Source organism: Myxine glutinosa, chromosome 8 (assembly GCF_964187855.1).
Source record: "Myxine glutinosa chromosome 8, kmMyxGlut1.1, whole genome shotgun sequence".
NCBI lineage: Eukaryota > Metazoa > Chordata > Myxini > Myxiniformes > Myxinidae > Myxine > Myxine glutinosa.
In genome coordinates, this window is record NC_136268.1 from 108,568,157 (window position 1) to 108,595,813 (window position 27,657).

At 50.6% G+C, this 27,657-nt stretch overlaps 1 protein-coding gene across 1 annotated transcript in view; it reads left to right on the top strand.

Annotated features, from left to right (window-relative positions):
* LOC137432826 (uncharacterized) overlaps positions 1–22,964 on the top strand; it is a 398,393-nt gene extending 375,429 nt beyond the window's left edge. The window contains exons 13-14 of the mRNA XM_078783985.1: positions 12,468–12,532; positions 18,533–22,964. Coding sequence (XP_078640111.1) covers positions 12,468–12,532; positions 18,533–19,204 — 737 coding nt within the window. The 3' untranslated portion in view covers positions 19,205–22,964. The remainder of the gene's footprint in view (positions 1–12,467; positions 12,533–18,532) is intronic.
* Positions 22,965–27,657: the final 4,693 nt, after the last annotated feature.

Sequence of the window (27,657 nt, forward strand, 5' to 3'; positions counted from 1 at the left end):
TACCGAGGACGCGGAGCGATCACCATGCCGGGCTCGCCAAGGATGCCCGGGCACGCCCAGCCTCGCCTTTCCAGGGCTCGTCCAGGACGCCCGGGCATGCCCGCTCTCGACTTGCCAGGCCTCGTCCAGGACGCCCGGGCATGTCCAGACTCGCCTTTCCAGGGTTCGCCCAGGACGCCCGGGCACGCCCGGTCTCGCCTTTCCCGGGCAAACGCTCCGGAATAATGTGTATATATATTGCTGCCCGATAAACGGGCTTTTCAGAGTACCCGAGTTGAGTTGACAGTTGACACAATAAAGAAACTCGGATGAATTCCAGCTTTTTGTCGCGTCCATTCTTACCGATTTACGTGGGAGCACAGCTCCTACATTGGTGACCCGACATGGACACGGCAGTTGCCCTCAAACTGCCTACCTTCTGGGAGGCTCACGCGGCGGTTTGGTTCGCCCAGGCGGACTCCCTGTTCGCCCTGCGAGGCATCACGGCCGACGACACCCGCTTCCACCATGTGGTAGCAGCACTCGGCTCAGCCACCGCGGCCCGTGCCCTGAGCCTCCTTGAGAGCCCGCCAGCCGCTGACAAATACGACGCGATTAAAAAGCTCCTCCTTGACGCTTTCGCCCTCTCATCGGCGGAACGCGCACGGCACCTGCTCGACCTGCCCGAGCTCGGCGACACGCGCCCGTCCGAGCGAATGGACTACATGCTTTCGCTGCTCGGCGAGCACTCTCCGGCTTTCCTGTTCCAGGAGCTGTTCCTCCGTCAGCTGCCTAGCCAGGTACGCCTCGCCCTGGCAAGCATGACGATCATGGATACCCGCGCCCTCGCGAGGGAAGCCGACAAGATCTCTGCGGCAGGCCAACGCATTGGAGCAGCGACCTGGAGCCCACCGCCGTCCGAAGCAACGCCCATGGCGCCCGAGCACCCGGCACGGTCGACGACCGAACTGCCGACGCAATTGGCGGCCGCTACGCCGCGCCGACCACCTCCAGCACGACGACCGGGGCCTCCAGCTGACCAGGCGTGGTGTTATTATCATGCCAGGTTTGGACAGAAGGCCCGGACATGCCAACCCCCGTGCACCTTCGGCAAGCCGGGAAACGGCCGGGCCGGCGTTCATTACCAGCCATGAGCGCCGGCCACACGGGCAACTTACTTTTCATCAGGGACAAAGCGTCCGGATGGCGCTTCCTGTGTGACACCGGCGCCCAAATGAGCGTCATACCCGCCTCCGATCAGGACAGGCAGTCCGCGGTTTGCGGCCCCTCCGTGGTTGCGGCCAACGGATCGGCCATCCGCACCTTCGGCCCGCGCAACGTCACCCTCTGCTTCGGCGGCCAACGCTTTAATTGGACTTTTGTAACTGCAAGCGTGCCCATGGCTCGGCTAGGCGCCGACTTCCTCTGCGCACACGGACTGCTGGTTGATGTCAAACGGCGTCGCCTCGTCAACGCCGAGACCTTCCGCTCCCTGGCATGCACATTGAGCAGCTCCGCTCCGACCGAGCTGGCATGCACCCTCCCGGTGGCGAACGAGTTTGCTCGCCTGCTCACGGAGTTCCCGGCCCTCACGCGGCCGACGTTTTCGGCCGTCGCAGTACGACATGGGATCGAGCACCACATACCAACCACGGGCCCGCCGGTCTACGCCAGATCCCGCCGCCTCGACCCAGCCAAGCTCGCCATGGCCAAAGCCGAGTTCGACGCTTTGGAACACCTCGGCATCGTGCGGCGCTCCAATAGCGCGTGGGCTTCGCCACTACACATCGTCCCAAAACCAGGGGGCGGCTGGCACCCATGTGGCGACTACCGCCGCCTTAACGATGCTACCACCCCCGACAGGTATCCGATCCTGCACATCCAAGACTTTTCCGCCCGTTGGGCAGGACGGGTCATTTTTTCGAAGATCGATTTAATACGGGGATACCACCAGGTACCTGTCAGGGCGGCCGACATCCCAAAAACGGCCGTCATCACGCCGTTCGGCTTATTCGAATTCCTGCGAATGCCGTTTGGCCTCAAGAACGCAGCTCAGGCGTTCCAGCGCTTGATGGACGGCGTGCTGCGTGACCTGCCGTTCCTCATCGTTTACCTGGACGACATCCTCGTCGCCAGCACGTCCCGGGCCGAGCACCTCTGAACACTGTTCCGGCGCCTCAGCGAGCAGGGCCTCATCGTCAACCCGGCCAAATGCCACTTCGGCACGATGGCCGTTGATTTTTTGGGCCACCACATCACCAAGAACGGGGCCGTGCCGCTGCCAACAAAGGTCGAGGCCATCACCACGTTTCCGCGCCCCCGCTCCATAAAGGCCCTGCAGGAATTCCTGGGAATGGTGAATTTCTATCACCGCTTCATGCCCCGCGCTGCTCAACTCATGCGGCCCCTCTACGAAGCCCTCCGGGGCAAGCTGGCCAAGCACGACGTCGTCTGGTCCACAGCAATGGACGCGGCCTTTAAAAACTCAAAGCGGGCCCTCGCCTACGCAACACTGCTCGCTCACCCGGTGCTCAACGCTCCCATCGCCCTCACCACGGATGCCTCCGACTACGCGGTGGGCGCCGTACATGAGCAATGGGTGAACGGGGTTTGGCAGCCACTCGCTTTTTTCAGCCGGCAACTCCGGCCGAACGAGCTCAAATATAGCACGTTTGACCGTGAGCTCCTCGGTCTACACCTGGCCGTTCGCCATTTCCGCCACCTCCTGGAGAGCCGACCCTTCACGGCGTTCGTCGACCACAAGCCATTGGTTTACGCAATGGCCAAGGTCACGGAGCCGTGGTCGGCCCGCCAACAGCGCCACCTCTCCGCCGTGTCGGAGTTTACCACGGACATCCGGCACGTCGCCGGCAAAGACAACGCCGTGGCCGACTGTCTTTCTCGGGCCAGCGCGAACGCGGTCCACCTCGGCGTGGACTTCGCGCTTATGGCGGCAGACCAAACCACCGACACCACGGTGCAAGCCCTCCGGGCGGCGGACACGGGCCTCCGCCTGGCCGACATCCCCTTCGCGGACACTGTCCTGCTCTGCGACGTCTCCCAAGGCCAGCCTCGCCTCATCGTGCCCGTTACCTGGCAACGCCGCATCTTCGCCTCCCTACACGGCCTTTCCCACCCGGGCCGGAAAGCTTCCCAGAAGCTGGTGTCGGCGCGATTCGTCTGGCACGGCCTTCGACGGGACGTCCGCGATTGGACCAGCACCTGCACAGCCTGCCAACAGGCCAAGGTCCACCGACACACCCAGGCCCCGCTGGCACCTTTCACCGTGCCCGAACGACATTTCGACCACGTCAACGTGGACTTGGTGGGCCCCCTCCCCCCATCACGGGGTTTCACACACCTGCTCACCATGGTGGACAGGACCACCAGGTGGCCGGAGGCCGTTCCCCTCGTCTCCACCACCACCGCCGACGTGGCGCAGGCTTTCATCGCCACCTGGGTCGCCCGCTTCGGTGCACCGGCGGACATCTCGTCGGACCGCGGGCCGCAGTTCACCTCCGAGCTGTGGGGCGCGGTCGCCCGCAACCTGGGGGTCAAGCTCCACCGTACTACAGCCTACCACCACCAAGCCAACGGGTTGTGCGAGCGGTTCCACCGCTCCATGAAGGCCGCGCTCATGGCCGGCCTTCAGGACGGCGGTTGGGCCGACCGGCTGCCGTGGGTCCTTTTCGGCCTCCGCACGGCCCCCAAGGAGGACCTCCGGGCGTCCACCACCGAGCTTCTCTACGGCCAGGCGCTATGCGGCCCGGGCGAATTTGTGCCCGACGCTACCAGTCCCTGGTCCGCAGCTCACCAGCGCTCGGACCTCCAGGAGACCGCCCAACGGTTTGCCCCCGTGCCGACGTCCCACCACGGTGACCCCCAGTCCTACGTCCCCCCAGTGCTTCGCACAGCGGTGTACGTTTTTGTGCGTCATGACGTACATCGGGGGCCACTCCGGGCGCCGTACGACGGGCCCTTCCGGGTCCTGTGACGGGACGACAAGTCGTTCGTCATCGACATCGGCGGCAGGTCGGACCGGATTGCGGTGGACCGCCTCAAGCCGGCGCACGTGGACATCGACCAACAGCCACGGTTGGCCCTTCCGCCGTGGCGAGGCTGCCCCCCATCCACGGTGCCCCCCACTCGACCGCCCACCACCACACCGGACCCCCCCCCCCCCCACGACCCGCCAGGGGTCGCTTCGGCCGGGTCATCAGGACCCCCCTCAAATTGACCCTGCCGGTGCAAGTCGATTCTGGGGGGACGTGTGTAGCGGCTACCGCTGGGTATACACAATTGCCTTGCACCTACCGAGGACGCGGAGCGATCACCATGCCGGGCTCGCCCAGGACGCCCAGGCACGCCCAGCCTCGCCTTTCCAGGGCTCGTCCAGGACGCCCGGGCATGCCCGCTCTCGACTTGCCAGGCCTCGTCCAGGACGCCCGGGCATGTCCAGACTCGCCTTTCCAGGGTTCGCCAGAACGCCCGGGCACGCCCAGCCTCGCCTTTCCAGGGCTCGTCCAGGACGCCCGGGCATGCCCGCTCTCGACTTGCCAGGCCTCGTCCAGGACGCCCGGGCATGTCCAGACTCGCCTTTCCAGGGTTCGCCCAGGACGCCCGGGCACGCCCGGTCTCGCCTTTCCCAGGCAAACGCTCCGGGATAATGTGTATATATATTGCTGCCCGATAAACGGGCTTTTCAGAGTACCCGAGTTGAGTTGACCCAATAAAGAAACTCGGACGAATTCCAGCTTTTTGTCGCGTCCATTCTTCCGATTTACGTGGGAGCACAGCTCCTACAGCCTTGCCATACTATGGCTGGTACACATGGGTAAGTGCGTGGTATAGACGGGGGATTGCCACTCCTCTCCGTCTCTCTGCTGGCCGTTGGGGAATTTACCCTCTTCCGCCCGTGCTGTTGGAGTCAACTAGACTCTCATCCACCAGATGTGCAGAGCCATCTGCCATTTAAATCGCATGGCTGCGGACAGTTACCCTGGTAAGGTAAGGTACTACACCTTTCCCACAGGTAAGCTGGAGTTATGCAAGGCAGGGGCATCCATCTCCCTGAGGTATCAGAGGACACCCGCATACCAAAGTTTGTAGTATAATATAGTAACGTTTGTCGTATAAACATCTTTTTACTATTATTATTATTTATTTATTATTATTTTGCAATACTGTACTGTAATGCGAATATTATTATTATGCTATTGTAGCGGTTACCGCTGGATGCACACAATCGCCTTGCACCGGCCAGAACACGGCCAGACGCGCCTCTCCCGGGCATGCCCGGACTCACTGTTCCCGGGCACGCCCGAACCTCCCGGGCACGCCCGGTCTCGTCTTTCCTGGGCATGCCCGCTCTCGCCTTTCCAGGGCTCGCCCAGAGCGTCCGGGCATGCCCGCTATCGCCTTTCCAGGGCTCGCCCAGAGCGTCCGGGCATGCCCGCTATCGCCTTTCCAGGGCTCGCCCAGAGCGTCCGGGCATGCCCGCTATCGCCTTTCCAGGGCTCGCCCAGAGCGTCTGGGCAAGCCCGCTCTCACCTTTCCAGTGCTCGTCCAGAGCGCCCGGGCACGCCCAGCCTCGACTTGCCAGGCCGCAGCCAAACACGCCCGGGCAGGTCCAGACTCGCCTTTCCAAGGCTCGCCCTTGACACCCGGGCATGCCCGGTATAGCTTTTGCCAGGCAAACTTCCCGACATAAATGTGTATATATATTGCTGCCCGATAAACGGGCTTTTGGGAGAATACCTGAGCTGTTTTGTTTCAATAAAGCAACTCGGACGAATTCCGTCTTTGGTCGCGTCAATTCTTTCGACTCGCGTTGGAGCGCAGCTCCTTCACTGGTGACCTACCGACATGGACACGGCAGTGACTCTTAAACTGCCTACCTTCTGGGAGGCTCACGCGGCTGTTTGGTTCGCCCAGGCGGACTCCCAGTTCGCCCTGCGAGGCATCACCGCAGACGACACCCGCTTCCACCACGTCGTGGCAGCGCTCGGTTCCGCCACCGCGGCCCGCGCCCTGAGCCTCCTCGAGCACCCGCCGGCTGCCGACAAGTATGACGCGCTGAAGACGCTCCTCCTCGACGCTTTCGCCCTCTCACCGGCGGCACGCGCACGGCGCCTGCTCGACCTGCCCGAGCTCGGCGACACGCGCCCGTCCGAGCGCATGGACTATATGCTCTCGTTGCTCGGTGAGCACTCTCCGGATTTTCTGTTCCGCGAGTTGTTCCTTCGCCAGCTGCCTCACCCTGTATGCCTCACCCTGGCTGGCACGTCGATCACCAATCCCCGCGCCCTCGCCAGGGAAGCCGATAAGATCTCCTCGGCGGGCCAACACATCGGCGCGGCTAGCTGGAGCCTGCCGCCGTCCGAGGCGACGCCCACGACGCCCGAGCACCCTGCGCGGTTGGAGGCCGAACTGCCGGTGAAACTGGCGGCCACCACGCCGCACCGACCGCTTCCGACACGACGGCCGGGGCCTCCACCTGACCAGGCATGGTGTTATTACCACGCCAAGTTCGGACCTGCCGACCCCCGTGCACTTTCGGCAAGTCGGGAAACGGCCGGGCCGGCGTTCATTCCCAGCCATGAGCGCCGGCCACTCGGGCAACTTGCTTTTTATTCGGGACAAAGCGTCCGGGCGGCGTTTCCTTTGTGACACCGGCGCCCAACTGAGCGTCATACCCACCTCCGAGCAGGACAGGCGGGACGCCGTTTGCGGCCCCTCTTTGGTCGCTGCTAATGGCTCGGCTATACGCACCTTCGGCCCGCGCAACGTCACCCTCTGCTTCGGCAGCCAGCGCTTTCAGTGGACCTTTGTGACCGCCTGCTTCCTCATGGCTTTGCTGGGCGCCGACTTCCTCTGCGCGCACGGGCTGCTGGTCGACGTCAAACATCGTCGCTTTGTCAACGCCGAGACCTTCAGCTCCCTGGCGTGCACGATGAGCAGCTCCGCGCCGACCGAACTGGCGTGCGCCCTCCCGACGGCGAACGAGTTCGCTCGCCTGCTCGCGGAATTCCCGGCCCTCACATGGCCGACGTTTTCGGCCGTCGCAGTGCGGCATGGGATCGAGCACCACATACCCACTATGGGCCCGCCGGTCTACGCCAGCGCCCGCCGCCTCGACCCGGCCAAGCTCGCCGTGGCAAAGGCCGAGTTTGACGCGTTGGAGCACCTCGGCATCGTGCGGCGCTCCAATAGCGCGTGGGCCTCACCACTGCACATCGTGCCAAAGCCGGGGGGCGGATGGCGCCCGTGTGGCGACTACCGCCGCCTCAACGACGCTACCACCCCCGACAGGTACCCGATCCCACACATCCAGGACTTTTCCGCCCGTTTGGCGGGACGGGTCATATTTTCCAAAATTGACCTGATACGGGGATACCACCAGGTACCTGTCCGGGCGGCCGACGTCCCGAAGACGGCCGTCATCACGCCGTTCGGCCTGTTCGAATTTTTGAGGATGCCGTTTGGCCTCAAGAACGCGGCCCAGGCGTTCCAGCGCTTAATGGACGGCGTGCTGCGCGACCTGCCATTTCTTTTCGTCTATCTGGACGACATCCTCGTCGCCAGCACGTCCCGCGCCGAGCACCTCCTCCACCTCCGAACACTGTTCGGTCGCCTCAGCGAGCACGGCTTAATTGTCAACCCGGCCAAATGCCACTGCGGCACGACGACCGTTGACTTTTTGGGCCACCGCATCACCAAGACCGGGGCCGTGCCGCTGCCGACCAAGGTCGAGGCCATCACCACGTTCCCGCGTCCCCGTTCCATCAAGGCCCTACAAGAGTTCCTCGGCATGGTGAATTTTTATCACCGATTCGTGCATCGCGCTGCTCAGCTCACGCGGCCCCTTTACAAGGCCCTCCGGGGCAAGCCGGCCAAGCATGACATCGTTTGGTCCGCGGCCATGGACGCGGCCTTCGCGAGCACAAAACGGGCCCTCGCCGACGCAACGCTGCTGGCTCACCCGGTGCTCAACGCGCCCATCACCCTCACTACGGACGCCTCCAACTACGTGGTGGGCGCCGTCCATGAACAATGGGTGGACGGGGTTTGGCAGCCACTCGCTTTTTTCAGCCGGCAGCTCCGGCCGAACGAGTTAAAATACAGCACGTTCGACCGCGAGCTGCTCGGTCTATTCCTGGCCGTTCGCCATTTCCGACACCTCCTGGAGGGCCGCCCGTTCACGGCTTTCGTCGACCACAAGCCGTTGGTCTACGCAATGGCCAAAGTCACGGAGCCGTGGTCGGCCCGCCAGCAGCGCCACCTCTCCGCCGTGTCGGAATTCACCACGGACATCCGGCACGTCGCCGGCAAAGACAACGCTGTTGCCGACTGTCTTTCTCGGGCCAGCGCGAACGCGGTCCACCTCGGCGTGGACTTCGCGCTCATGGCGGCCGACCAGACCACCGACACCTCGGTGCAGGCCCTCCGGGCGGCGGACACGGGCCTCCGCCTGGCCGACATCCCCTTCGCGGGCACCGTCCTGCTCTGCGACGTCTCCCAGGGCCAGCCTCGCCCCATCGTGCCCGTTTCCTGGCAGCGCCGCATCTTCGCCTCCATCCACGGCCTTTCTCACCCGGGCCGGAAAGCTTCTCAGAAGCTGGTGTCGGCGCGTTTCGTCTGGCACGGCCTTCGACGGAACGTCCGCGACTGGGCCAACGCCTGCACGGCCTGCCAGCGGGCCAAGGTCCACCGCCACACCCAGGCCCCGCTGGCACCTTTCACCGTGCCTGCACGGCGTTTCGACCACGTCCACGTGGACCTGGTGGGTCCCCTGCCCCCATCGCGGGGGTTCACCCACCTGCTCACCATGGTGGACAGGACCACCAGGTGGCCGGAGGCCGTGCCCCTCACCTCCACCACCACCGCCGACGTGGCGCAGGCGTTCATCGCCACCTGGGTCGCGCGCTTCGGCGCACCGGCGGACATCTCGTCCGCCCGCGGCCCACAGTTCACGTCCGAACTTTGGGGTGCGTTCGCCCGCTCGTTGGGGGTCACGCTGCACCGCACCACGGCCTACCACCCCCAAGCCAACGGGTTGTGCGAGCGGTTTCACCGCTCCATGAAGGCCGCACTCATGGCCGGCCTTCAGGACGACGGTTGGACCGACCGGCTGCCGTGGGTCCTTTTGGGCCTCCGCATGGCCCCCAAGGAGGACCTCCGGGCGTCCGCCGCCGAGCTCGTCTACGGCCAGCCGCTCCGCGTCCCGTGCGAGTTCGTGCCCGACGCTACCAGTCCCTGGTCCGCCGCACACCAGCGCTCGGACCTCCAGGAGGCCGCCCGCCGATTTGCCCCCGTGCCAACGTCCCGCCACGGTGGCCCCCAGTCCTACGTCCCCCTGGCGCTTCGCACAGCGGAGTACGTCTTTGTGTGTCATGACGCGCACCGGGGGCCACTCCGGCCGCCGTACGACGGGCCCTTCCGGGTCCTGCGACGGGGCGACAAGTCCTTTGTCGTCGACGTTGGCGGCCGGTCTGACCGGATCTCTGTGGACCGCCTCAAACCGGCGCACATGGACGTCGACCGACCACCACGGTTGGCCCTTCCTCCGCGGCGAGGCCGCCCCCCGTCCACAGTTCCCCCCGCTCGACCACCCACCACCACGTCGGACCCCTCCCCACGACCCTCCAGGGGTCGCTTCGGCCGGGTCATCCGGACCCCCCTTAAATTGACCCTGCCGGTGCAGGTCGATTCTGGAGGGGCGTGTGTAGCGGTTACCGCTGGATGCACACAATCGCCTTGCACCGGCCAGAACACGGCCAGACGCGCCTCTCCCGGGCATGCCCGGACTCACTGTTCCCGGGCACGCCCGAACCTCCCGGGCACGCCCGGTCTCGTCTTTCCCGGGCATGCCCGCTCTCGCCTTTCCAGGGCTCTCCCAGAGCGTCCGGGCATGCCCGCTATCGCCTTTCCAGGGCTCGCCCAGAGCGTCCGGGCATGCCCGCTATCGCCTTTCCAGGGCTCGCCCAGAGCGTCCGGGCATGCCCGCTATCGCCTTTCCAGGGCTCGCCCAGAGCGTCCGGGCATGCCCGCTCTCACCTTTCCAGTGCTCGTCCAGAGCGCCCGGGCACGCCCAGCCTCGACTTGCCAGGCCGCAGCCAAGCACGCCCGGGCAGGTCCAGACTCGCCTTTCCAAGGCTCGCCCTTGACACCCGGGCATGCCCGGTATAGCTTTTGCCGGGCAAACTTCCCGACATAAATGTGTATATATATTGCTGCCCGATAAACGGGCTTTTGGGAGAATACCTGAGCTGTTTTGTTTCAATAAAGCAACTCGGACGAATTCCGTCTTTGGTTGCGTCAATTCTTTCGACTCGCGTTGGAGCGCAGCTCCTTCACTATCATAATTATTCTTGTTATTACTTTTGGCATTTGAAGTGGCCTTTGAAAAATGTCACGATAAGGTGGAATGACGCTCAAGCTGCTACCAATTGTTACAGACGCGGTTTTAGATGTTAGTTTACCGAGCGGTTTGGTATTACCGCGTCCGCACAGTTACTCCCCGATTAGAACCCTATCCCGCCCGATTCCACTCGACGTTGACCAAGTCGCGCTATGCTAAATCAATGAAGGAAAGGACACAACGGCTGGGATAAATGCAACGACACAAGGGGTACAGTTCTCAAGACCTCCGGAGGAGGATATAATATTGGTGATGCAGAAACGGGTAGATTACACGGTAAGAGGTAAAGCACAGAAAGATGGGCACTTAGACACAGTCTTATCTAGCCCCGACAGACCACAGACAAACGGGACAAGACTGACTTACACGGGGATTGATGGCAGGGAAGGACAGGCAGTCGATAGCTCAAGGTGCACCTTGGCTCAGGGGCAGAATCAACACGGTCCGGTCCAGAGATGCGGGGAGGTATTTCAGTGCTCGGAGGTGGCGTCTTCTCTCTCCAAGCTGGGGGCGCATCTGACGTCACCTCCCTCTTTCTGCGCATGCTCAGCGGGGAGTGACACGCCCTCGGCTCGTTAGCTCTGCCCCAGATGGAATCGGTCCACCGCTTCTATTGGGTGCGGGGGGGTTACCGGGCTCCGCCCTTGATGAGGAGCTGACAGCGAGCCCCTGCGTGGTAACCCCGTCGGAGCACATGTTCAATGGCGGCTAACCAAGCCGGAGTGAGGACGCACACTCCCCGCGCCGCCGCCGCTGTTGTTGTTGTTGTTGTTGTACCATGAGGAAGAGCTGCGGGGAGGTATTGGGAGGTCCTAAACTTTCTAACGGTGCCATACAATCACATTCTGGTGCAACGAAGAGTCAGAATTAATGGAAACGAGTCCTTAACTGACATAGACTAAGAATAACTAGCAAGATGTCCTATAGTTGTCTACGTGAGATGCGGTGAACCTGGGCACGACATTTAAGGGGGGAAATAGGGGAAGGTCGGGGCTACAGAGTGTTGTTTACAGACAATGGGACTAGGGAATGGGGGATTGGGGATAGTTGGGAAGTATTGGGGAAATAGGGGAATATTTACAAGCGGATATGGATGGAGGCCAAATCCCATATCCGCAACAATATTATGCACCTTCCCAAGATGGGAAAAGGCAATATAACTTGGGAATTCCTCTGGATTTTTTGTAGTTGAGTCCAAAGCAACGTAGGCTAAGCGAGTGTGACAATAACATGGAGGGAGTCCTCTTGCTCATGATACAATTGAGGGTTCTGAAGCGTCACTCATAATTCCCTCTCCCACTATCACCGGAAGTGGCGCTAAATGATACACATTTATGAAGATAATTTGCATCACTCCACCTTCGGAACTCCTGGTGGGGGGAGCAAGTTAAGACGCTACAACCTTTGCCGTATTCCCCTTGGCAAGATAAGTTGGTTGAGATTGCATAATGATAAGTAACGACCGAATACATCAATGAAAAAGATATATAACAAATATTTTGACTCAAGTGGCCACACGAGCCACCCAGGACCAGGTTTTGGTGGCCCGCCAGAGTTTTCGGTGGCATGTGACACCCGGGCCACCGCTTATTTTGAACCCTGCGGTTTCAGTAGCGCTAAACTTCCAGATTTTCTCTTAACGATCTTTAAAATCATTATGTTATTAAAATTGAAGTTATATATTTGAACATTACATTGGGTATCGTGTTCTATGACCTCTCTCGTTACATTCTGTAATAATTTAATATTCACATCATATGATCTTGATCACACTTTACATCTTTGTGTATTTTTCTGTATGTATTAGTTTCCTTTTATACAACAAAGATCAATTTCTTTCTTTTCTAACTTTAATTTGGTCTTGTGTGCACATGTACATATGCGTGTATCTGTGTGCATACATTCATGTTGAGAAGTTGTTCCATGAGGCTTGAATTGTGCTTACAAAAGCACATTGGATGTTTGGAATACGTCTTCACACTACCAGTTTACCATGTGTGTAAATCCGTCACGCATATCTATAATATACGCATTGTAATACTGTTTCATCGGAATGTTTAATTAACAGATAAGAAAATAAATGAAAGAGGAACATCAAGTGCTCATCAAGAGAGTGTTTCTTCAATGAATCAGGTGAGCCCGATAATATTTTATTTTCTTTTATAAAAATTCTTACATTAAACATTGAAACGTTTTTTGTACAGTAAGTAGATTTTGTACTTGATACAAAATGTAGATTGAAAATTATTTTGGCGCAAGTTTCCTCTTGAAAAATAAACAAAAAAAATCACACACGTGTCCAAAGGAAGTGGTTCAATTTTGCATTTTTTATATGAAATAGGGAAAGATTAAAAATGAACGAAACCCATTAGAATTACCCATTAGGACCCCTCAAAACTAGCCTTTATAACCCCTTCGAATTACCCTTTAGAACCCTCAGAATTACCTTTTAGAACCCGTTAGAATTACCCTTTAAAACCCTTTAGAATCCATTAGAATAACACTTTAGGACTCATTAGAATTTACCTTTAAATTTTAAAACCCACTAGAATTACCCTTTCGAACCCATTAGAATTACCCTTTAGAACCTTTTAGAATTACACTTTAGAATTATCCTTTAGAACCCATTAGAATTACACTTTAGAACCTTTATCATTAAACACGGTGCGTTAGAAAGGTTTTTCTTCTTTATTTTTGATGGATCGGTGGAAGGAAGGACATAACCAAATATTGAAGCGGCTTAAAAAAGACCAATGTAACTCGAAATCAACTTGTATGTGCTTAGTATGACAGAGGGTAGGCAATAACAGCTGGGGACATTACATGAAACCCATGAGACTCATTTTGAGTTTTCTTATTGTATTGTATTGAGTGAGATATTTTTGTATGCTCAAGCTCAAGGAAAAGTTTTTTCTGGAAATATTTGATGGTCACAGTCGATCAAAATCAACAAGCCTGGCATGTCGTCGAACTAATCCTGTTCTTAAAAACCGGTGTTTCTTGATGTTTTGTGTGAGGACTGTGTCATCGAGACATTTTCACACAGATGACAGATAAGCTACACATAAGTGAAGAAAGAAAATGTTGCAAAGACATGAACCTGACTTAAGAAGTGTCACTCTTGCTAAGCTCTGCTTAGGTCAGGATCAAAGCACTGAGGTTATCACTTCGTGTAGTGGTTTTTGAAAGAAACCCGTTAGGACCCCTCAAAACTAGCCCCTCAAAACAAAACTAGCCTCACCCAGGCAGAAACTAGTACAACCACTCACTAAGGGAGCGGCAGGAAGGGTCATTCCTCTTTGGGGTCTATAGATTACAGTCGATCTATGGTCGGGTCTCAAGAACATTGGGTGTGTGTTCATTTACCAAGTTTCTTGTGGAGAGATCGCCAAGTGGTTTAAGCATTCGAGCAAGCACTCCATTCAAAACCGTTAAGGAACAGCTGGCTTGGCAAGCACTGGCTAGCTGCTTGGTAAGTGAGCACACCCCAGTCTTCCTCCCTTTCAGTTTCGTGTTAAACAGCAGGAGCGAGTTTCAAAAGTTCACGACGAAAAACGCCATGTTAGCGGCAGGAAGGGTCATGTTATTTACCCTACCCTTGTAGGGTATATAGAGCACAGTAGATCTTGGCTCCATTCTGTAAGTAAAACCTACCTCATGGATGTCGGTATTCCTCCAAATTTCTTTATTTAGTGTTATACACAGCATAACGAATGTTAAAAAAAGCTAAACATAGGTGTTTGTGGTTTATAATAATTTTGTTTCTGCTACAGGTCGTTGGGCCGTTGCTCCCACGAAAACCCCATGATAAGCTATTTATAAAGGTTGACTCGACGTTTGTTCAAGGAGGAAAACCCCTTGGGGAGGGAGGATATTATTGGTATTAATATTGTTTTGTAATAACATTAATATAATGCTATTATTGTTAGTTTTGTTATTAGAAGCGACCTTGGAAAAACGCCACGATAAAGCTAACTTAACATGGATATACACCTCAACACGCAACCCCATTGACGGCAATGGTGGGGAAAACCCGCTCGGGGGAGAAATCCCCTTGGGGAGGGGGGCAAATGAATGCGCTACAACCTTCATTGTGTAACCTTTAGTCATCCAGTCAAGTTTGGTTGGATAAATAACGACGGAATGTATCGCGGTCAAAAAATCATCATCAGACAGACAGACAGACGCCAAATTGCGTATTTTAGTATAATTGATCAATTTGTTGCGTGCGAGTGAGGACAACAAGGGAGGTGTCTGTGTAGGAACTTGTATATAGGTTCCTATGTATAGGCATAGGGCCTTTGTCGGAGCATGTATAAAGGCACAAGCTTTGAATCATTTATGCAGGAATATGTGTGCAGGTAACATTTTGTGATGTATTAACATTATTTGTCTGTGTCGATAATTTATCAAAAGCCTGCCTTGATGTCAAAATTATCACATTTTCCTTTTCTCGCCAAGTGTGCAAGCTTAACGTACCTGTTTATATAGTCTGTCTCGACATCCACCTTCTACATCCTCTACTTCGATTGAATGCATTGATTTATTATCATCCTGGTTGTTTATTTTTTATTTATTCAAAATACGATTTTTGTTCTCGGCCTTCTATATACAGGGTGACTCCCACATAAAAAGAAACCATACTATTCAACATAAAAATCCTCATTTATCACTCAAATGGCACAAGTTTGGGCACAGATAACCTTGGTTGATCATGCTGATGCATTCTGCTGTAGGAATTAAGCAAATTTTGTCGACAATTGTACCTTTGAGTTCTTCCTTTGATTGCATCCTTCCTCTGCAGATGTTTTCATTCAGATAGCCCCAAAAATAGAAATATGGTGAGTGTGGGGCCCTTTCAACAGCAAGTCTTTGACTGAAGAGTCTCACACCAAAGTGTGTGTTGAGCCAATTCAGTGAATCATTTGAAGTGTGGGCAGTGGCTTTATCCTGTTGAAACGATTGTTCCTCTCTCTCTTAACCCCCCTGTGACTGCCTTGAATGTAACGTTTTGTATTGACAGCCAATGCCTTGTCCATTTCATCCTCAAACCAGAAAGGGGTGAAAATTTCATGCTTACTGATTGCAACCCAGGCAGTGCATTTTTCTGAGTGGAGAGGTTGCTCAAGCACTAGGTCGGGGTGTCGATTCCCATTATATGCATTTATTGGGAGTTCACAGGCCCATAAGGAGGAAAATGGGCCTCATCAGAAAACCAGCAAATGCAAATGTCTGCTGATGTCAATGCAAATGTCGGCATTGCAAATGCAAAACTTTCCTGCAAATGTCTGCTGCTCTTCTTCTGCTCCAATTGGTTCATCTGACCATATGCTTGTTAAAGTGGACATCTCTCTGGCCATTCTCAGAGAGCCTCCTCAGCGTCGACGACTCTGGCATTTCACTCAAGGCAACTGGCACGGTCTTCAAGCAGCCATCAATCATCTGGACTGGTCTCCCATCTCTACTGCCTCTGACATCAACTCATCCTGGGAATTCTTCCAAAGTAAACTGTTCTTTCTCATGCACAGATTTGCCCCATCCCGTCTTCAGTTGTCATACCCTTCATCGCATCCATGGCACACGGAATCTTGTGGTGAGGCAGTCGCCCTGAAACAACTTGCCTTCGCATCCTGGAAGGCAAATCCAACGGAAGGCAATCTCATTTCCTTTCACAAAGCCCGAAACAAGTGTGTGTCTACCCTCAGGAGACCAAGGAAACAATATCTCTCCACTCTCAAGACTGAACTCTCAAACCTGTCTCCCTCCTCCAAATCGTCGTGGCGTCTGGTCAAATCTGTTTCTGGTGTTTGTTCCCCTTCCATCCCCTCCCTTACCTCAAACGGCCACACAGCTGACTCCACACGTGAAAAAGCTGAATGCCTCAACTCTGTGTTTGCCTCAAGATATTTTGTCCCAAACCCATCTCTCTCAGTACCCACTGTACCCAGTCATACCCAGCTGCTCCTGGACTCTGTGTCCTTCTCTCCTGACAAGGTGGATAAGTTTCTGTCAATCCTCGACTCTGATTCAGCAACTGGACCAGACGGCATCAGCCCACCGGTCCGAAAATCCTGCTCTGCCGCTCTTTCACTCCCTCTTTCTGTTCTCTTCACCATCTCTTTTGCTCAAGGTCATCTGCCATCAGCTTGGAAATCAGCCAACATTACCGCTTTACACAAAAAGGTGCAAAAACAGATCCTTGCAACTGCAGACCAATCAACCTGCTCCCCATCATCAGCAAGGTCATGGAATCCATCATTGCTTCGGATATCAAATCCTTCCTCTTCTCCAATGGCTTGATCTCCGATCATCAATTTGGTTTCAGACCAGGCCACTCTATTCTAGACATGCTGCTTCTGATGTCTCAACAATGGATGGAGGTCCTCAATGCCAAACAGAAAATCAGAGCTGTCTCCCCCGACATATCACGTGCCTTCGATACGGTCTGGCACCCCACTCTGCTCAAAACTCTCCTTCTATGGTATCCATGGAAATCTCCACGTATGGATTGCGGACTTTTTTTTTTTTTTTGTATACAGAGTCGAGGCTCGTGAAAGAGCTAACATTTATCAAAGAAACAAATCAAACAAACAAGCAAACAAAGTATATAAAAAGGGGAGCGGTCGACAAGATAGGGAGGGAAGGGGAGGAAGCACACAAACACAACATTTGAGAGCAGGGACATCGGCAGATGTGTGGTAGGGAGAGGGCCTGGGGGGAGGCAGGATAGGTATAAAACACAAGGACACCAAGGACTTCCAGGAAAGAAGACAAAAATCACCTCAAAAAAGTGGATTTGGGGTGAAATTAGCGGGGTTAGAAAAGATCAAGGTTTTGGATTGGGGAAGATAAGAGATGGTGGTGAACAGCCGTTTTAAAGACCTGGAGGGAGGAGTGGGATTGAAGAGAGTGAGCTAGTTTGTTCCAGAGGCGGGAGAAAAGAGGAATGAAGGAGTGAAGGTGAGCAGAGAGTCTTGATTTTGACAGTTTAACCATGAGAGGGTTGCAGGCAGATCTTGTGCGACCTGCAGGAATATTTGGGGGACAGAGCCCAGAGAGAGCTGGGGGAGCAAGGCCGGAGAGGAGTCGGTAGAAGACGGAAAGACCACCAACCTGCCTGCGGTGAGTAAGTGAAAGGCCCTCGGAGATAGCGTCATCGCGGGAGATTCCAATGATTCTAAACGCTTTGGTTTCAACAGCGTGAAGACGAGCTAGCTGTGAGGCAGGAGCACCAGCCCAGAAGGGAGAGCAGTACTCCATTGAGCTGCGGATGAAAGCCTTGTTTGTGGTGAGGAGCTCAGCTGTGCCAAGGAAGGACTTCGCACGACGGAGGATGCCCAGTCGGCGACTGGCTTTGGAGGCCAGCTTGAAAATGTGCTTTTCCCAGGAAAGATCATGGCAGATAGTGAGACCCAAAAGCTTGAGTGACAGAACTTCTTGGAGAGGATTATTCAGAAAGTAGATAGGAGGGTTGTCCAGTCGGTCTTTTCGGAGAGACATCGTAAGAGTGTGAGATTTGTCAGGATTGAAAGACATGTTCCACTTGTTCGCGCAGTCTGTGATTTTGTCCAGGTCTGCAGAGAGTGAGGAGGCTGCAGACTGCCGATCTGAGGGATGAGGAATGTCCAATTCTTGCCAACTCAAGTTGTAGAGACATCTCACGGATGATGAAAGTAATTGGATGCACCTGAACTCAATTTGGAGTGTCAAATGAAAGTGGGTTGAATACCTATTGACTCAGGATATTTCAGCTTTGCATTTTTATTTAATTTGTAATCATTTCTAAAAGAACAAATTCCACTTTGACATTATGGGGTATTATGTGTAGATCAGTGATAAAAAATCTCGGTTGAATCCATTTTAAATTCAGGCTGTAACACAAAAAAAATGTGAAAAAGTCAAGGGGTGGGAATACTTTCTGAAGGCACTGTATATGAGATTGATCATACATACCTTTAAAATGCAAATGACACAACGCGACCTACACGCTTATAAGTTTATTTTAAAGGTGATGGAGGTGATACATAAACAGGAAAAAGAGTATGTATGTGTGTGTGTATATATATATATATTCACACGATACACAGTGCAGTATTGCTCTTTTTACAATAATTGATTTTGATCTCATTTCAGGAGTATCAACCAAGCAACAACGTCACAACTGTATATTCTACTCTCTCACCTGTCATCGAGAGGGAGCGCCATAGCTCAAATTACATGACTCCTACACAAAACACCATATACGCTAACGCTGGGTGTCAAAGAAAGGCCCTTCTACCACTTGGAAATGCTGTGTCAGGTTCTGGTGTTGGAAGCTCGTACAACAGAAATACCACGCCTGCACAAGTAGGCCCCACTGCCATTTATGCTGTAGCAAAACCCACCAAAACTACGGAACCTAAAGGATGCATCTACTCTCTTGCTAAAATGCCAGTTGTGCAAATGCCCAGTTCATCGGCAGATGAGGAGGTAAAGGCATCTCCTGAGAAGCACATTTATGCTGAGGTAAATAAGAAAGGCAAGAAAAGCAATAATTTGAACCTCAAAGTAATTTCTGCTTTAGGAAAAACAGACGTCAATCCAGTGCAGAGTCAAACTTCAAACAGTAGTGGTACAGCGAAAGAAATTCCCATCTACACAGAAGTGAATATTGTCAAAAAAGGTCAAAGAGGAAAACATCCTCAGGTTGAGAAAAATGAATACGATCTCCCAAGATCTGATCGACAGGCACAAGGTCAATGGCACGCTGGATCCTCTAGTGTTGATGAAATGGTGTATGCGGATGTTTCATTCACAAACATATGAAGTTTGAAGCAACAACTGGGCAAAGATCCTGCTGCAGTACTGTACAGCCATTTGTAATGGGCCAAGGATAAGCATGCAGCAGTAAGGATCAATAAAATGTAATAGGGTGTGTTCTGTTAGCAAACAGCTTGCTTATTGCTTGCCAAGCGGCTTGCTTGATTCAAAGCGCTCTATTCTGTAAAACACTCCAACGGAACGGAGTGCTCGCAACCGCTTAACACCATGGAAGTCACCATGTATAAACAATGCTATCCCACTTGGTAGTCAAACAAATGCTGTCCGACGTTTTCAGTTTTACCTGATCCGAGAACTTCCCAAAACGAATTTATTGTGTTAGCAGCAGTTAGAGAGTATGAGGAACAGACAAAGTTAAACAAGAGCGAGAAATGCTTTGGAATACATGTCCACTACCGATGTGGTACTTTCAAAAAAAATTCAAACAAGGCATAACTGTGTAAAATTGACGAAACACCCTGAAACTCAAACGTTGTTCTGTAACTTATCATAATAAAGCCATGTTCCAAATTTCAATTGAATATGTTAAAAGGATTGGGGAAAAAGTCGGAAAAACGACAGGATGGATGGACAGACAGACGGAGAGCAAACCTAAACCTATAGTCCCCTCCAGTGACACCAGTCGGGGACTAATAAATGGCGAAGTAGAAGGAGGAGCCCTCATGGACATGCCATTGTCCATTTTTTTGGTAGTGGGAGGGAGTTGCGTGTTTGTAATAGATATTAAATAATTAGGATGAAAAGTAGAAGTAACGATAAAAGTATAAAATGCACATTTCAACAAGAAGAAAAAGACATAAAATGTCATAGCCCCCATGGTTTTAGTAATGCTGTATGGAGTTATCGGCCGCCAGTCGGCCATCTTTGCTCAGATCAGAAAATAAAGTGAAGTGCATGCTTATGCCATCATGTACTCTGCTTGTGCCAGGTTTGAACTAAATCGCACCATGCATGTTCAAGAAATGGTTGGGGACACGTTTAAGTAACAAAATGGCCGCCAGTTGGCCATCTTGGATCTGATATCGAAAATAAATGACGTACCTATATCAGCCATCATTCATGATCTGTGTGCAATGTTTGAACAAGATCGGTAAATGCCTGTCTGATAAATGGGTGCAGTACATGTTCAACGTCGCATTTTTTTACAACTAAAATGGCCGCCAGCCGGCCATCTTTGATCGCATCGCAAAACAAAACGATGTGCTTATGTATACCGTAATGTGTTGTCTTTGTGCCAAGTATAAACAAAATCTGTCCATATCTGAGATATGGTGGCAGACGCACAAACAAACAGACAGACAGACGAGACCCAATCCATAAGCCCCCGTTTTAGACTAAGTCCAACGGGGACTAATAATATTATGAGTACACATAACAGGGGTAAGCTTCTGAGTATTTCATTGGTTTTAGTATCGTTTTAAATTTGACGGCGACGGCCATTTTTGCTAACATAACAAAGCATCTCTCTTAATCGCTTGCCATGCTTGTCGAGTGGCTAGGCGAGCGGCTTGCCAAGTGCTTCATATGGAATGGGTTTGGAAAGCGATGGCAAGCTGCTTGAACTGGTACTCAATTTGCCGACCTCGGAAGGATGACAGGCTGAGTCAACCCCCCTGGCATTGGACCTTGATTGATAGACAGTAATAGACAGACATCTTTAGAACTTTCTGAGCCAAACTTAACAAATAATACCATTTTCATTCACTTTCCATCCTAATGACCTTTCAGTCAAGAACATCATTCAGAGAAACCTAAACTTTCCACAGAAGGTTCCTGAAACTGCCTTTCCCCCCTTACCCCTCAGATCTCGGCAACGGAAGATCCGATCGTCATAAAAATTGGCACGTGTATAGAAGGTCATTAGACAAACATGCCTACATTGTAATGTTTATAGACGAACATGCCTGCATTGTAAGAAGACAAAAATGGACAAAACTCCAGATTTGTCTGCCAGTAGTCTGCCAGCAAAAGGTCTGCCAGTAACCCTCTTGTTAAACTCTCAAAATCCAGGTTCACTGCTCACCTCCACTCATTTGCACCTCTTTTCTCTCACCTGTGGAACCAACCTCCCCATCAATCCTTATGATCTGTTCTACCCCCATATTACCCCAATACCCCATTCCCAAGCAGTTTTCTTGTCCAGATTATTGTGATGAACCCACATTTACTTCACCTCTTTTCGTTTGTTAGTTTATTTGTTCCTTTTCTGTTTCATCCTCGCTCTCTCCTTCGTCTGTTTCATTCATCTTGTGTGCAGCTTGTTCACCCCAACATGGCCTTCCTCCTTTGCCCTTGATCTCTCACTCTCATTTATTCTCTACTGTTGATGTTTCCCCTTTCCATTTTATTCCCTTCCATTCTGCTCTAGCTCTTCCATGAGCCTCGACCATATATACATAAAGAAATACTGTTGTCGCATTCTCTTTTGAGGTTCCTACTCAATGTTATCTTCTTCAAGTGATGTAATGTAAGGATCCTGTAGTCTGGGTATAATAAAACTTAAGTTGTGGGATTCTAGAATTAATCCTAACATCGAAAGGCCACGGATTTGTTGCGACTGTGTGGGTGAAGTCTGGTTGCGTTGCTCTCACCATTGTGGGTGTCATTGCACTACTGTTCGAATTGAGATTTCTTTGGGTTATGTTGACATGCCCACACCCTGCGATGGAATGGTGATTTTGTCTGGGTTTGGTTCCTAATCGTGGACACGTTCACGACTTGTCACTCCGTCAAAGATCTGACATCAACCACAGACACCACAGAGCTGGTCGACCAGACAAAATTCAAATCGAATGTGGAAAAAGGTGTAACAATGTTGTGAACCATTTCATACATTATATACTATCCTCATCGTTTTCTGTTGAGTGTTCAGAAACCTATAAGCGATAATTAAACTTGCGATGAAGCGAAACGTATATTTAGGATAAAATTTTGCAAATCATACATTTTGGAAATCGACTTCTGTTCTACTTTAAGGTATGTTAAGGTCTACATAGGTATGCATATTCGCCTCCAAGTTGTCTAGACAGGGTTCGAATCCCGACTCAGCTAAAAACGATCATCCTGGTGCTTAGGCTGGAGAACCCATCTGCCACCACATGAAGATCCCACGTTGTCTTTCGTGAAGGGTAGATCCAAGAGTGTCCTTGGATCTGCCCTTCTGGGATAACCAAGAGTGACAAGATCCAAGAGTGACAAGTAGGCAAGCTATCGCCGGCACCCTGGACAAATTACAATTTCCTGCTTTACACTACAAGAGGCACTGCATCAGTGGCCTTGCCGCACTCCCAGCAATGATGCAACCCACAACCAGGTGCTGCATGCGAAATGTTAATGACATCTTCAATGATATGATTCTTACTGGCTTAGTTCTATCTATGTATCTATATCTGTGCTCTATCTATATATCTGCATCATCTTTATCTGCGCTTTATCTACATACATGCATCTATACATGCGCTTTATCTCCATATCTGCATCTATATCTGTGCTCTATCTATATATCTGCATCTATATATTTTTACGTATTACCTCCCCAAACCCCGGTTACGGTGCACCTCAGAGTTTGTATAGGGAACACGGCAGAAAGATTTGTTATTTTGAGTGTTCTAATAAACCATGGTAAAACCACACCAATGCAATTGTGTAGAATAAAACAAGTAATTGTATTAAGAACTCTCACATACACAATAATAACACTATTAAAGAAAGTACAATAAAAATGTCACTTGCATCAAATGAACAATACATATGATGGTACCATCATTCCCCAATGCTCTCAAAGCCATAAACTCACGATACGCCAAACGTGAGTGGAATGTAACATTCCTCAAAGTCAGTGCACAAATCCCAACGTGGTGAAGGTAGAAATCGTGCAGAACAGCGAAACAACAGGCAGCTATTGGCGTGGCTGTGGATGAGGAGTTACGAGGTGAGAGGTCGATATGGGAATTGAGCCGATATGGAAGCCAACGGCGCTCCACACAATGATGTTGATATGGGAATCCCAATGACAATCCCAATGAAGCACCAAGCTGACAGCCTCTTCAAGGACAAAATGGCGTATACGCTTGTAATGGAGGCGCTGGCTCCCTCCAACAATGACTCACTCTTGATCATAAAACCTAAGACGCAGGTTTAATTGCACTCGCAATATGTGACGTCGCAGGCAATCCCTTTCCCGGGAAGCCTCAACTCATTTGTGACCAATATAAAAAATGTCTGCTCGCAGCCACGATGTGACTCTACGGCTGTATCTCTCTCCTGGCCATCTCTTCCTCTCTAAAGCTCCTCCTCTTCCGGCTTCTTTGCCGCGTCTTCCTTTTTCCTTCACAAACACTTCTTTTCACCTTTTACGAAAGTCATTTCCATTTCATACAAATATCTTAACAACAATATTACCTGAAACTAAAAATCCTACAAGTACAGTAAAACTTCTTCCAACGCGGCTTCCTCGAACGCGGTTTCCAATTTACGCGCTGAATTAAATGCGTCAAAACCTCCCCGACACGAGGGTGTGTTTCGCATTTACGCGATCGTGGCTGGTGTTTTCCCAAAGATTTATATTATTCTTATTCCTTGTTACTGTACTGTACTTTATTTAACCCTTGTACACACAAGGCAGGTGTTCTTAGGCTGAATACAAGGCTAAAAAGACCCCCCCTTGTGTGGACAAGGGTTAATTAATATTTAATTTATACATACGATGATGCGAGTCGCCATTTGCTGTCATCGGCGATTGCAGTTCGATTTTATATTCTGTATTAGCCTAATTGCGACAAAAACGGCCGGCGTTTCCCCAAAGATTTTATTATTTTTCCTTATTCCTTATTACCTTGCTTAATTACTATTTAATTTATATACACGCGCGGCACGAGCACTGAATTGAAAATATATAGAGCGCTCATACTCAGTGAAAAGTGTAGCTGCCGTGTCGCCATCTTGCTTAGCACGACTCCACCGACTCACTTCGCGGATCTCGTTTGTTTTGAACATGTCCCAGATTTTAAAAGCCAGACAACTGTTAAAATGCCATTTTGTGCGGCAATAAACTGCTCCAATCGGTTAAGGAAGGGTTGTGGAAAGACGTTTGTTTCTGTAACAAAACAACATGTCAACTAAACTGTTCCAACCCGTCATTTTTGACGGGCTTTATACGAGTATATATATATATATATATATATATATATATATATACATATATATATATATATATACACACACACACACACACACACACACACACACACACACACACACACACAGTCATGTGAAAAAGTAAGTACACCCCATGTAAAGTTTTGACTTTTTCAACATATTTCAACATACAGCTATTTGATCTTCATTTCAACAATATTGATAGATAAAGGTGATGTAATATAACAAATATCATGAAACATTTACATTTTGTAGTCCATTGTATAATTTAAATAAACATAAATGCAAATTTCGCATGTGGAAAAAGTAAGTACACCCTTGGTTCTAATAGGTGGTATTGCCCCCTTTGGCAGAAACAACCTCAAGTAGGCGTTTCTTATAACTGTCTACCAGTCTCTGACATCGACTGGGAGAAATTTTTGCCCACTCCTCCATGCAGAATTCTTTCAGCTGTGCGATGTTTGAGGGGTTTCTTGCATGCACAGCCCATTTCAAATCCCCCCACAACATCTCGATGGGATTTAGATCCGGGCTTTGACTTGGCTATTCCAGAACCCTCCATTTCTTTCTTTTCAGCCATTCCTTGGTGGATTTACTGGTATGTTTAGGCTCATTGTCATGTTACAAGGTCCACCCTCGGTTGAGCTTCAACTTTCCGACAGATGGCCTCACATTATCCTCAAGCACCCTCTGGTACAATGAAGAATTCATAGTGGATTCTATGATGGTGAGCTGCCCAGGCCCTGATGCAGCAAAGCTGCCACAAACCATAATATTTCCACCACCTTGCTTTACAGTTGGTATCAGATTCTTGTGGTCAAATGCTGTCTTTGGTTTTCGCCAAACATGTCTTCTGGTACTGTGGCCAAATAGCTCTACCTTTGACTCATCTGTCCAGAGCACATTGTTCCAGAAGTGCTGGTCTTTGCCTAGATGTTCATTGGCAAACTTTAGTCTTGCCCTGATGTTCTTTTTGGACAGCAAAGGTTTCCTCCTGGCACACCTCCCATGTAGATCAAATTTGTGCAGCCGCTTTCTAATGGTAGACTCGTGCACTTTGACATCAACAGTGGCAAGAGCTACCTGTAGGACCCGTGATGACATTCTGGGATTCTTAGAGACTTCTTTCAGCATCTTGCGGTCTGCTCTCGGGCTGAACTTGCTGGGGCGGCCTGGCCTGAACAAGTTGGCAGTTGTTTGGAATCTTCTCCACTTGTAGATGATCTCCCAGACAGTCGAATGATTGATTTCAAATTGTTTGGAGATCTTTTTAAATCCCTTCCCAGACTCGTAGGCATCTATAACCTTCTTTCTGAAGGCCTCAGAGAGCTCTTTTGATCTAGGCATGGTGAGGCCGCACACTTCAACAACAAAGAGCAAACCAAACTAAATGTCTGAGGTTTAAATAAGACAGGTTCCTTCAAGATCCTCTCTAACGATGTTCTAATCATTTGCACCTGAGCTGGTGCACCTGATTCTAATTTTAGGTATTTGAAGTAGTGATAAATGTAGGGGTGTACTTACTTTTTCCACATGCGAAATTTGCATTTATGTTTATTTAAATTATACAATGGACTACAAAATGTAAATGTTTCATGATATTTGTTCTATTATATCACCTTTATCTATCAATATTGTTGAAATGAAGATCAAGTAGCTGTATGTTGAAATATGTTGAAAAAGTCAAAACTTTACATGGGGTGTACTTACTTTTTCACGTGACTGTATATCGGCACCTATATATGCGCTGTATCTTGTATCTTCACTTGTATCGATACTTCATTACAAATGTGGGAAAATTGAATATTTGCAAATAAATAATGTTGGAATACTTTCATTTTTATGCCTCGAGTCGCTGGAGGCATTATGTTTTCGGGTTGTCCGTCTGTCCGTCCGTCCATCCGTTCGGGCTAAACCTCGTTTTCCTCAGCAACCATATGTCCAATTGAGATGAAACTTTCAGGGTAGGAGTGACACCCATGCAGAATGTTTTTATGATAATTGCGACGGCATAGGTCACGTGGTATGGCAGCCATCTTGGATTAAAAGCAAATAATTAAAAAATTATTTCTCGGAAACCACTAAATGGAAAAAAATGAAACTTGGCACATTGTCAAGTACTCCCAATGGGGAACAAAAGCATGATAATGATGACATCATAGGTGAAGTGGTATACCAGCCAAAAAAAATTTAATCGAATTCCTTATCCTAAAAATCTTAAATTGAATGCACATGATCTATGACCTATTTGTGTTGAAATATTAAATTTATGACATCACAGGTCACATGGTTTGGCAGCCATATTGGATTGAAGGGAAATATTAAATAATTATATATCTGAAACCGCTCACCCTATCGATGCAAAATTTTACAAATATCATGTAACAGCACTGTTGTATATAGTTTGACAATGATGATGTCATAGGTCACGTGGTTTGGCAACCATCTTGGATAAAAAACTAACCTTATCCAATCGACACGAAACTTCACAAACGTGATCTCCTACCCATACATATGCAGAGTGATGGCATCTACCTGTTGTGGGACTATGCGGAGGCATATTGGCGACACAGTCGCATTGTTCTACTTTTCCGTATTCTTTAATTTATTTGCCCACCTTTCTGCTAATTCCTTCTGAGGCATGAATTTCACAATTTTGTGGGTGTGCGGTTTCGTTAGATTTTCTGAGAATGAAAACGGTTAATGGAGGATTTTTCAGATGCATTCCTGATACATGTCCACACTGGTCTGCATGTATGTTGGCAAACCCTGACACTTGTGGTGCTTTTCCATTGCACAGAACGGTACGGTACGGCACTGTACAGTATGGTTCGGTACGGTACGGTAATCCCTGTGTCGTTTTTCCATCACACAACAGAACCGTTAAAATAGGCGGAGTTATCTGAAGTGACAAAAAGAAAACGCCCAAAACGGTCTGCAGTATTGCTAGCTCCACCCATAGCTCCGGGTTCGGCTCGCTTGGTACCTATCCATAGCAGGAACCAAATTTAGCACGGGTACTTAGGTACGGTACGGTTTGCTTGGCAATGGAAAAACGGATTTTGGTTACAGTACGGTACGGTACGGTACCGCAGTGGAAAAGCGCCATTACACACCTGGCCTGCAGGTAATATGGAGTCAGGTGATGTCTTAGAACCCCTGAATTGTTCCCAGAATGAAAATGATTTTTCACTTGATTATCAATTCCGTAATTCGGAAAGTTGTAACAAAATAACAACTTGGGAGGCAGTTTTGAAGACCTTTTTGTTTGAGTTTCTGAG